The following is a 12,706-nucleotide window of genomic DNA, read 5'->3' as shown; positions in this document are numbered from 1 at the left end:
GATTACTAACCACCTAATTTTTTTGTTGGTTTGTTAATATTTATATAATTTAACACCCACATTGTCCTACAATTTGTGTGGTACGTTATCCTGGTCCTACGTTCAAAAGCTGTTAATACCACAAGACCATTTTTTTATTAGTAACTGTAGGACAAAGGCATCACGTGATAAGTATGTGTATTTTTCATCCAAATAAAAGAATGTCCTACAAGAAAACTGATATGTATCGCAAGTCCGACAAGACTTGTCATGCGCACAAAAAAATGTGATGAAAAGGCCTATGCGCCTGTATTCGTTGCTAATACACTGTAAACAACGCTGTACGCTTGCGTACTTGTACCAGTGTAACTCAGCTCTAATAGCAGAAAATAAATTGATTTGTAATTTCATGAATTTCAAATATGTATTTAATTGGAGGACCGGAATAACGGACCATGCAATTTGTAGGACAGCGTAGGTGTTTAATTATATATATATATATTAACTAACCAACAGAAAAAACATCAAGTGGTTAGTAATTGAGGAGTACAAGCAAAGAAGAAGGTGCTATGTCAGTTTTTGCAAAAAATGAGTTTCTGGTCCCCTCTGTTAGCCAGCGATCTCGACTACCATTCTATAAATCAATCACCGCTATGAATGTGTTCAGTTCAGTCAAGAATAACAACATATTTTAATTTCTCTAGTCAGGTAAGAAGGTGACAAATCCGCGCGGTCCCGGCGAAAAAAGTGGTACGTCTTGTTGTACACATATGCTGTAATTCCAGCAAATTTGTATTTTTCATCCAAATAAAACAATGTCCTACAAGAAATCAGATATGTATCGCAAGTCCGACAAGACTTGTCATGCGCACAAAAAAATGTGATGAAAAGGCCTATGCGCCTATATTCGTTGTTAATACACTGTAAATAATGCTGTACGCTTGCGTACTTGTACCAGTGTAACTCAGCTCTAATAGCAGAAAATAAATTGATTTTTAATTTCATGAATTTCAAATATGTAGGTAATTTCATGAATTTCAAATATGTATTTAATTGGAGGACCGGAATAACGGACCATGCAATTTGTAGGACAACGTGGGTGTTTAATTATATACAGGGTGCGCCAAACCTCTGGTCTTCTTTGATTACGGCTAAACTATGAGATATACAAAAAAATGTTTATAACAAAACTAATGTGTATCAAAGAGGTCTATAATTTAAAATTATTTTCAATTATACAGGGTGAGTCAGAACGACGGTATGAACCAAAGTTGTATTTTTTTAAATGGAACACCCTGTATATTAAATCATTTTTAAATATATTATTTAAAAATATGAAAAATTTGTATAAGGTCTTATAGGTCTAAAGTTAATAATTTTCGAAATATTTACATTTTTATTGAGAAAAATGGTAATATTTATAGGGTGGTGGATTATGTTTCCAAAGAAATAAAAATTTAGGTGATAGGTCAAAGTTTTTGAAATATAGTGTTATTTTTAAATAATTTAATATTTTTTACTTTTAGCCATAAAATATACAGTGTGATCACTATTTGCAAATACAAAATTTTCTCATTTTTTTTAAATGGGACACCCTGTATATTAGTTTTGCGTTTTGTAGTAAATATTACAACCTTTCTTTTGGTATAAGGTTGTATGTACCTAGCCTGTTTGGTTTTGTAGATATTTAAAAAAAACTATAGATTTTACGTTTTTGCGGATTTTTTATTTAAAATTTTTTTTGCAAAAAAAATAATTATAATCTGGTTTTAGAAACATACACTAAAATATAAAATATGAAAATAAAAACGTAATTAAAGATTAAAATAAATCGTATGCTAGTATAATTCAATTGAATTTAATAACTTTAAATTATTTTACAAAAAATATTTTACCATATTAATGAATACATAAATTAGTTACTAAATTAAATAAACAACCAAATTTTAAATCAATCGTAGTAATTCTTCTACCGCAGCAACTTTCCTGTACCAAATTAATTGTTAGTTATATTGTATTTACGAGTAAGATCAGTTAATAACTTTTTAATTTACCTACATCTTGAGAACGTATAAAGTATGCTTTGAAACAAATGAACGTTATGGAAGTATATTAAGAAGTAAATAGTATCTATGTACCTACTCGTGTCAAAAAAGCTGGTAATAATTTCTAATGGTTTCGCCCAAAACAAATGTCATATCCAAAAATTTTTTGGTTAAAAAATTAAAATTTAAAATATAAAAAATTGTTACAAAAATTTCAACTTCAAAAGTATTATCAGTTTTTGTGACACCAGTAAATACTATTTATATTAAGAAATAATTTGGCTGATACATTTAACATTCATTTGTTTCAAAGCATACTTTATAATAATTTTTATATCTCAAGATGTATGTAAGTAAATTTAAAAGGTAAATTAAAAGTTTAACTAAATACAATTTAACTAACAATTAATTTGGTACAGGAAAGTTGCTGTAGTAGAAAAATTACTACGGTTGATTTAAAATTTGGTTGTTTATTTAATTTAGTAACTAACTTATGCATTCATTAATATGGTAAAACATTTTTTGTAAAATAATTTAAAGTTATTAAATTCAATTGAATTGTACTAGCATACGATATATTTTAATCCTTAATTACGTTTTTATTTTCATATTTTATATTTTAGTGTATGTTTCTAAAACCAGATTATAATTATTTTTTTAGAGCATGAATAATAAATAAACACCAGAGAGTATTAACCTTTAAAACCATTTTTCTCGAAACTTATTATTTTGACATAGCACCTTCTTTGCCTGTACCCTTCAATTATTTTTCATGACCTCGTTCATGATACATGTTGAAAAAGGGAGACTCATTGATAGAATGCTTTTTGTAGGACAAATATTTTTCGACTAATTTGGATAATTATCTTGAGAATTAACAAAAAAACAGTTAGTAATAAATTTTTGAAAATCGTCAAATTAACATACTTTATCCCTGCTACCCAGTTGGCTACAACTAAAGAAAATTTTCGTACAGGAAATTGTTGGGCGTCTCATCTAAGCGAATCTATTCACGAAGATTCAGCTTGATAGTATGTAATTATTTTTACATCAGCTTTTACATTACTACAACTTTTAAACGTAGGACCAGGATAACGTACTACGTAATTTGTAGGACAATGTGGGTGTTAAATTATATAAATATTACTAATTCACACAAAAAAAGTCAGATGTTTAGTAATTATTTTTCATGACCTCGTTAATGATACACGTTGGAAAGAGAGGGCGTTAATGATACACCTCAGAATTAACAAAAATATCCCAGTGAGTACAGTGGATACTCGATTATCCGTCAGGGCATCGGACCAAGGGTATGACGGATAATCGAAAAGACGGTTAACAGAACATTAAAAAAAATTCGTAGTAGGTACATATTATGGTGACACACAGATATTGACTAATAATTATTGTGCTGTGCATATGCATTTTTATTTTCGGCTTGCGATTCTAAAAATAGAACTCTAAAAGCACGGTATCATTTATCATTACCTATTTAAATTGAAATTTGATCCAGAGCCCTGAAAGATCAAAAATTATTTAAAATACATAAAAAAATGCGGTGGTGGCATAACTGCAGGTGTACATTTCAACGAATTTCGTTTGGCTTATCGCAATGCTCAAACAAAATGAATTGATGACTAAATTTTTACTTATGTATACAATGTAACTTATGTATGGACTGTGACGGTTAAGAGAGGTGACGGTTAATAAAGAGACGGATAATCGAGGTTCAACTGTAATGAATTTTTGAGAATCGTCAAACCAACATATTTCACCCCTGCTACCCCTGTTAGCTGCCACAAACGGAAATTGTTGTAAGAAAAAAGTTGGGCGTCTCGTCAAAATGAAGCTACTCACGAAAAATTAGCTTGTTAGTAATAAATAGTAAATCTGGGCCTAAATGGGATCCCGGACTAAATACCTTGCAACCTGTTCTTGTTTTAAAATTTATAAACATAATCGAACGATTGCACTGTGAGTAGTCAAATACATAAGTTCTATCTGTTTTCGGATTTAGAAAATTACACTTCTTGATTTTAATGCTGTTTTTGGTGAATTGGCACCTGTAATTCTCAGCCAGGATTTGGAAGGCGTGCTTGTCCTCGGCGAGTCCATATTAAAAGAGACGTTGAAAGATGAATTTGGGTTGTCTAATTTGGCTTTCTGTTGGTCCTTGAGATGTCCCCAACTAAAAATGATTTTAGGTAAGATTAGATTACAGAAGCAGCATGTGATGAGACAATAGGAATGTTAACTAATTTTGGAGATGTGTTTAAACCATGTATAAGTACTAAACTAGGGCGTTCCGAAAAAACTAAAGTTTAAAAATGTTGATCTCCCCGACTGTTTTCTGGTGATGGGTAGCCTATGAACCCTCAATTTAAAATTTTAGCCTAAAATGTCAACCTTAAGCCTTGTCCCAAGGCCCCCCCAAAAAAAATTTCTGCGTTTTCAAAGATTTTTAATTATTTTTCTCTTTTTTTATCTCCCCAGGTGTTTTTTGGTGACGGGTAACCTATAAACCCTCAATTTCAAATTTCAGCCCAAAATATTAACCCTAACCCCCGTCCCAAGCCCCCAAAAAAATGTTTTTTGGGTTTTTAAAAGATTTTTAATTATTTTTAATCTAAAACTTTTTATAATAAAACAAACAAGTAAACTCAGTTTTAAATTTATTTTACATATACCAGTGTTGCCAATCGCATTTCTCTAAATTATCCGATGATCGCTCTAAAAATATCCGATTTGTCACGAAAAGGTACGCTAGGTCAAAAATTATTCTGTTATTAAAATCAATGTTGCCAATGTTATTCTTTTAGTTGATTGTAATCAATTATCATTATGATAATTAACATAATTGATTGATTAATTAGTTATTAATAATCAATTAATGTAACATTTATTAACCTAATTGATTAATTAATCAATTAATCTCATAATTGTAATCAATTACGTTTTCAGCAACCCAATCAAAGTTGACATTGACAGTCATTAAATATTTGATAATGATCAGTTGATTCCATTTCTGATTAGCGTTCGAACAACCGGCTCTTTAATCTACTGGATTTTCTATTTCACAGTTTAAAAATTTTCGTTTATAGATGAAAATCTCGTATCCTAGCTGATTATTACCTAATTCATGTATATATGATACTATTTACTTACTATTATTATATTATTCGTATTTTGTATTATCGTAAGTGTTAAATTCTAAATATATAAATAAATCTAAATATTTCATTATTTGGATCGTTATATTAATTTATTATAATTATTTAAGTAAAAAAAAACACTTTTAAATATTATTTTATTAAAACGTAGTAACTACCTTAAACTAGGTACTGGAAAAATAATTAATAAATAAATCAATACAAAATAAACTACAGCTACATTAATAGCATAGGCGCAAAATTTCTGGTCAATGCTTTTAAAATGCATTATTTCTTTCGAGTCCTGAGAAAGCTAATAAGTATTATTTAAAAATTTAAACGCAGAATGAAAGATTACATTATTACAAGGCCCTGAAGACTTCTATAAGTTTTATTCTAATATGTTACAGGGGTAAAAGCAAAAGAGAATATTGGGTGTGATTTTTAATTTCAAATATCTCATTCAAAAGAAACATTTTGTTTATTCTAAGGGACTTTCAGCCCTCGGTAATAACGTAATCTTTCATTCTGCGTTCAAATTTTTCAAAAATATTTATTAGTTTTCTCAGGATTCGAAAAAATGAATACGTTTAAAGATTATTGGTCTGAAATTTTGCGCCTACGCTCTTTTAACAACTAAAGATTTATTACAACTAAAACGATAGAAATGTTGTAGTTATCTACAATATGTAACTACAATCTTGTAGTTATAAAGGTATCCAAGTTATTATCCATAATACCCGTGGTGCGTTCAACGTTAATGCCTGACTAAATAATTTTTATAGGCAAAAAATTTGGATAGGATATTTGAGTTAATTAGTAGATATCTAGATATTACTAATTTCAAATAAGTAGATTTTTCTACAACCACTATTCCAAATGCATTTTTCTGCATACGTTTAAAGATTATTGGTCCGAAATTTTGCGCCTACGCTCTTTTAACAACTAAAGATTTATTACAACTAAAACAATAGAAATGTATTTGACAATCTTGTAGTTATAAAGGTATCAAAGTTATTATCCATAATACCCGTGGTGCGTTCAACGTTAATGCCCGACTAAATAATTTTTATAGGCAAAAAATTTGGATAGGATATTTGAGTTAATTAGTAGATATCTAGATATTACTAGTTTCAAATAAGTAGATTTTTCTACAACCACTATTCCAAATGCATTTTTCTGCACAATTTTATGTTAACAAACTTACTATTTTCTCACAGAATAACTGACAGTAGTGTGCAGAAAAGTGACGTTTCTGTGCCGGAAAGTTCTTTTCTGCATAGTACCATTATATTCCTCATAAAAAATCTAGGTATAGCATGTTTTGATGAAATGGTTTTGTTTAAGATATTAGATTTGATAGAACTTTACAAAAAAGAACCGATTTAACTACATCTCATGTCCGATAAATCTGGAAAATCTTTTGAACTTTACATTTGGTATTCTACAAATGAATACCTTCTGTGTACATCTGTGGTTAAAGTGTAGACAAATATATAACCTGTAAGACAGGTGATATTATTCTTAATTATCTATCGAATAGAAATTAAATCATTTATTATTTATTAAATTATTAATTGTTTTATTTTACAATTTTATTCTTAATAAACATCAATTAACCAATAAGGATTTAGCAATCTCAGCAAGATACGTCAAATGAATATATTTTTATATTTTTAAAAACTGCTTCAACCTGATTTCAATGAATTATATAATGTATGATACTTATGAATAATACAGGGTGATATTTTTGAAATTATAATGTATAGAACCACTTATGAAATAATATAGTTTGTGTCCTTATTTTCACACTGTATAAGTGCCTTTCACACTGTATAAGCTCATCATTATAATATAGTTAAAATACGTCCAATTAGTAATAAAACACCCGTATATTATATAGTGAAGTCTTAATTATTTTACTACTACTAATTACCTGTTGTTCAGAAGCATGGCTGCTTTTCAGCAATATATTTTTTTATTATTTGATTTGGTCTAAAACAAATTCATTATTGTACTTCAATATCCACACGTTAGTAAAAATTTTTACCCGCCTAACGTTTTTATTCACCATTTATCCATTACAAAAAGTATTTTCACAAACCAAAATTATTTCAACAGACGAGAGGTTTACTTAAGCACTGCACTACATAAAATGAAAATAAAACTAAATCGTGAGTGAATTAGCTTTCATAAGTTTAAAGACTAAAAACTAAAAACTCATAAATAACATCGGATGGCAGACGGTTTTTGAAATTCGAATTGGATTAGTATGCCTTAAGTGGATGCACTTGTGCATTTAAATTCTAAACAAAAGAATCGGCACATGTCCCTTTTGTCAAAAGATGAAAAGTATCGGATGTCACTAACATTCATCCAGTATAGGCTATTTATAAAATTGTGGGTGGAACCAAACAAAATTAATGTGTTGTTGGTGTTGAGAATATATGGATGAGAAAGTTTTAGTCGATGGTAGATACACTGAAAAATATCCGCAAATATCCGATTTATGTAAAGGTACGAAGAAGATACGAAAACTCTCAAAAAGGTACGCAAATCGGATAATTATCCGCAGATTGGCAACACTGACATATACTTATAATCAGAAAAAAAATCATAAGCCATGTTAACAAGTTTAATATGAGGATTAAAATATAATAAATATTACCCATTTTTTACGTTCAGTGGTCTTTCTCAAGATATCTTGAATACCTCAATTCATTGAGTTTATTTCAGACATTTCATTTCCCCCCACAAAGATGAAAAAAGGAAGCAAAGTGTGTTCCAAGTAGTTCAAAACCCCAGAAAGTGTTTTACCGATTTCAGAAAAGCAGCTAACTTTTACTCACGTAGTTACTTCCATTTAAATCAATTTGTAACAACTTTGTGCATTCCTTTATATTCAGATGTATAGTAAGTTAGATAAATGTGTTGTTTTTTTAACGAGAATAATTTTCAGTTAAGATTTATTGTTAGGACCAGGGCTTATTGACCGACATATTAAGTGGTAACAGCCGAAATTAATGAAGATTATTAATTTCGTGTTTGCTAATACTCTGGACTAATTAGCAAAATACAAGGAAAAGTTATTTACCAGCAATTTTATTGCTGGAATCGAATCTTATGATTGTATATATTAATAATATAGGTATGCAAAGTCCGCAAATAGTGTGCTACTTTTTTTATAAACAAAATGGCGCCTGAAAATCGCGTTTTTTTTTAATTTTTGCTCTATAACTTCAAAGATTTTAACTTTACACCAAAAACGCCGAAATAAAAATTCACCGCAATTAAATTCTACATAGACGAAAGTTTTCCCCGGAAAATGCGGAGTTTTCCAACAAAATCCTTAATTTTCAACTAAAATTTTAGATAAGTAATTGTTTATAAATAATTAAATAACTTGGTAATATAAAAGCTCTTTTCGTATAGATTATAATTCCAGAAGCCGTTGGTAATTGAATGAACAGTTTAGCAACAATTGAATTGTTAATTAAAAATTTGCGGTCGCTATAATAACCACAATAATTATGATATATAAGAACAACTATGATTTTTTTATGAAAAGACACTGTGCCTATCTAATGTACTTTACAGAATTGAAATTGTACTGTTTAGACGGCCTCAGGAATATTTTAAAATTATAAACAATTTTTTTGGCTTATAAACAAATAGAATATCTCAAGAAATATTAAATTAAATTAAATCATGAAAACAGTATTGGAAAAAAAGCGGCAGGACGCTTCTTTTAAAAGAAAAAACATTTAATTGTGATGAGTTGTTCCTGAGATACAACCGGTCAAAGTTGACCGGCATTTACGGCAAAGATTTCTCTTCTTTCTCCAGAACAATTTTCATATCTTTAAAATACTCATAACACATATTATTATAATAAAAACTATCAATATTACGAGTGAAAATTGCCAAAAATATCAAAATTCCATTAAAAAATTAGGTTGGAAAAAATGTAATCTCAAAGTTCAAAATCGGTATACGTTAAAAAAATTAAAATGCATTTTCTCGGCTTCCCACGGAGCAATTTTCTTTATTCTTTTTTTGTTCCCAAGTAACTAGAGTAGAGCCATCTAACTAAGGCATTATTAAATGTCATACTTGCTTTTGTTTTGTTATAATAGGGTAATTTATTTATAAGAAAAGAAAACTACATATTTTTTTCCTTTTGTAGACTTTTTTTAGAAAAACTTACTACAAGTGTACCTTTTAACGTTAAAAACACAAATATTCTCATTTGAAAGCTGTATAATTATTTAAACAATCTTTATTTAAACAAATTAAAAATTTTTGTTATAATAAATAAATTAATTTATTATAACAAAACAAAAGCAAGTTTGACATGTAATAATGCGTTAGTTAGATGGCTCTACTCGAGTTACTTGGAAACAAAAAAAGAATGAAGAAAATTGCTCCATGGGAAGCCGAGAAAATGCATTTTATTAACGTATACCGATTTTGAACTTTGAGATTACATTTTCTCCAACCTAATTTTTGATTGGAATTTTGCTATTTTTGGCAATTTTCACTCGCAATATCGATAGTTTTTATTCTAAAAATATATGTTATGAGTATTTTAAAGATATGAAAATTGGTGTGGAGAAAGAGGACAAAAATTCAAAGGTGACGATTCGAAAATTATGATCGTATTGTTTATATCTTTGCCGTAAATGCCGGTCAACTTTGACCGGTTGTATCTCAGGAACCACCCATCACAATTAAACTTTTTTTTTAAGAAGCGTCCTGCCGCTTTTTTCCAATATCGTTTTCATTATTTAATTTGATTTAATATTTTCCGAGATAATCTATTTGTTTATGAGCCAAAAAATTGTTTATAAATTTAATATATTCCTGAGACCACTTATATAGTCCAATTTCAATTCTGTAAAGTACATTAGATAGATACAGTGTCTTTTTATACAAAAATCATAGTTATTCTTATGTATCATAATTATTGTGGTTATTATAGCGACCGTAAATTTTTAATTAACAATTCCATTGTTGCTAAACTGTTCATTCAATTTCCATCGGCTTCTGAAATTATAATCTATACGAAAAGAGCTTTTATATTACCAAGGTATTTAATTATTAATAAACAATTACTTATCTTTTGTTGGAACACCCCGCATTTTCCGGGGAAAATTGCCGTCGAAGTAAATCGGGAAAGCACGCCTCTATGCAGAATTTAATTGCGGTGCATTTTTATTTGGGCGTTTTTGGTGTAAAGTTAAAATCTTTGGAGTTATAGAGCAAAAATTGAAAAAAAAAACACGATTTTCAGGCGTCATTTTGTTTATAAAAAAAGTAGCACACTATCTGCGGACTTTGCATACCTATATTATTAATATATACAATCATAAGATTCGATTTCAGCAATAAAATTGCTGGTAAATAACTTTTCCCAAAAATGGCCTATTCTCCGATAATCTGCTCAGACTATAATGAGTGTTTGTTTTCGTCAACTTTAGCTAAAATTGTGACTCAAAAAATTACAAACTTACCTATCGCGTTCTTCTTGTGTATATAAACTAATAGTATGGTACCATCTATAAATATTTGGATACTTCTTATTATCTAATTTAACCTCGGAAAAATACAGAGCGTTAAATACTTCACAGTCTACTTTTGTAGGATTATCCCTAGAATATAAAAAAAATAGAAATGAAACATACCTACCTGCTTAAATATCTTATTCTTTAATTCAAAAAAAAATGTTTCAATAATATTTTTTGTTCTAATGCCATTAATATTGTGGTATTAAACAACAATTTGTTTTGAAGAGATCTCTCTCTTGTTGGTTTTCCGCGTTTTTAATTATCTTTGGTTGGTTTGATGGCATTTAATAATGTTTCATCATTTTCATTTTCATTTCCCTTTCTCTTCTATGTTTAAGTTCATTTAAAACCTTTCGTAGCTTCTGCTGCTTGGGCTAGATCCAATAGGCACAACTCTTAGTATATCTAAAACAGCCTTTTAGATTATCAATAATGCTTTTGGCAAGATCATTTTGACGGGATCAGGAACATTATATTCCATAACATTGTTAGCTCTTTTGTTACGTTCATTGATCTCTTGGAAAAGACAAATATTTCATGTCTAAATTATTAGTTGATTACTTTAGAGTTATATTTACAGATATGCAGGGTGTTTCATTAATAATTGTCCATATAGTAACTGGAGAAACTTAGCACAAAATACGAAGATTTAACCTAAAACACTTAAATAAAATGTGGTTCCTTACTGAGTTACAGGGTGTTTTATCTAAAAATGTAAAAATTATTTAAAAACTATTCGACGTACCCTTTTCATACTTGGCAAAAAGTGCGACTACTATACAGCCTACTAAATTACGATAAACAAACGTTTGTAACTACTACCAGAGGAGTACGACAGGGGATAGTGAATGGTTGACCCTTCTCAAATTCTACGCCACTGGCGGAATTACTATTTTGGTCCCATTTTTAGATTCATTTTCTACATAAATAATATATTCCTCATTGGTAACGATAAAGTCATTAGGTTTCGAGATATTTGAAGTTAAATATGAAATGGCACAGTTATTTTGATTAATTTATGATATTATGATTCATATGATTAAAATTTAAAAATTATTTGTACCCAGTTCTTTAAAACTATTTGGCGTATTCTTATCATACTTGGCAGAAAATGTAGGTTTAAGATAAATAAACGTTTCTAGCTACTACCAGAGGCGTACGACAGGGGATAGTGGCTAGTTGACCCTTTCCAAATTCTACGCCGCTGACGAATTTACTATTTTAGTGTAATTTTTTGATTTTTCAATACTTTTTATGTAAATAATATACTCTTTATTCGTAACGATAAAATTATTAGTTTTCGAGATATTTGAAATGAATAATGAAAAACGAATGATGAGAAAATTTTGATTAATCAAAATAACCGTGTCGTTTCATTTTTAACTTCAAAGATCTCGAAAACTAATGACTTTATCGTTACGAATGAAGAGTATATTATTTTCATAGAAAGTATCGGAGAATTCAAAAATTGAACTAAAATAGCAATTCCGCCAGTGGCGCAGAATTTGGAAATGGTAAACCATTCACTTTCCCCCGTCGTACGCCTCTGGTAACAGACAGAAACCTTTGTTTAACATAATTGAGTAGTTTGTACAGTACCTATACTTCCTGCCAAGTATGAAAAGGATACATCGAATAGTTATTTTAAAATGCTGAGCAAAAATAGTTTTTAAATTTCTAGATAAAACACCTTGTAACTCAGTAAGGAACCACATTTTATTGAAGTGTTTTAGGTTAAATCTTCGTATTTTGTGCTCAAGGTTTCTCCAGTTACTATACAATAATGAAACACCCTGTATACTGCATCACGTTTTTTTCAAGTTTTTTAGTTTCCTCCTGAATTGACTTAAACTTCTGCCCAAGAACATTATTATTTTTTTTTGTTCAGAGAATTTACCTTATTTTTAAGTACATACAGGGTCTTTCAATACGGAGTTCCGAACCATGACACTCTAACGGTCCACCC

General features: G+C 29.2%; 1 protein-coding gene across 1 annotated transcript in view; it reads right to left on the bottom strand.

Moving 5' to 3' along the window:
- Positions 1-2,627: 2,627 nt before the first annotated feature.
- LOC114349016 (ankyrin repeat and LEM domain-containing protein 2 homolog) overlaps positions 2,628-12,706 on the bottom strand; it is a 33,115-nt gene continuing 23,036 nt past the window's right edge. Inside the window, exons 7-8 of the mRNA XM_028299453.2 lie at positions 10,687-10,824; positions 2,628-4,212 (exon numbers count right to left, since the gene is read on the bottom strand). Coding sequence (XP_028155254.2) covers positions 4,038-4,212; positions 10,687-10,824 — 313 coding nt within the window. The 3' untranslated portion in view covers positions 2,628-4,037. The remainder of the gene's footprint in view (positions 4,213-10,686; positions 10,825-12,706) is intronic.

The sequence above is a fragment of the Diabrotica virgifera genome, chromosome 3, assembly GCF_917563875.1.
Source record: "Diabrotica virgifera virgifera chromosome 3, PGI_DIABVI_V3a".
Lineage (NCBI taxonomy): Eukaryota > Metazoa > Arthropoda > Insecta > Coleoptera > Chrysomelidae > Diabrotica > Diabrotica virgifera.
Note: the sequence above shows the minus strand (reverse complement) of the source record. Positions and strands in the feature narration are given on the sequence as shown.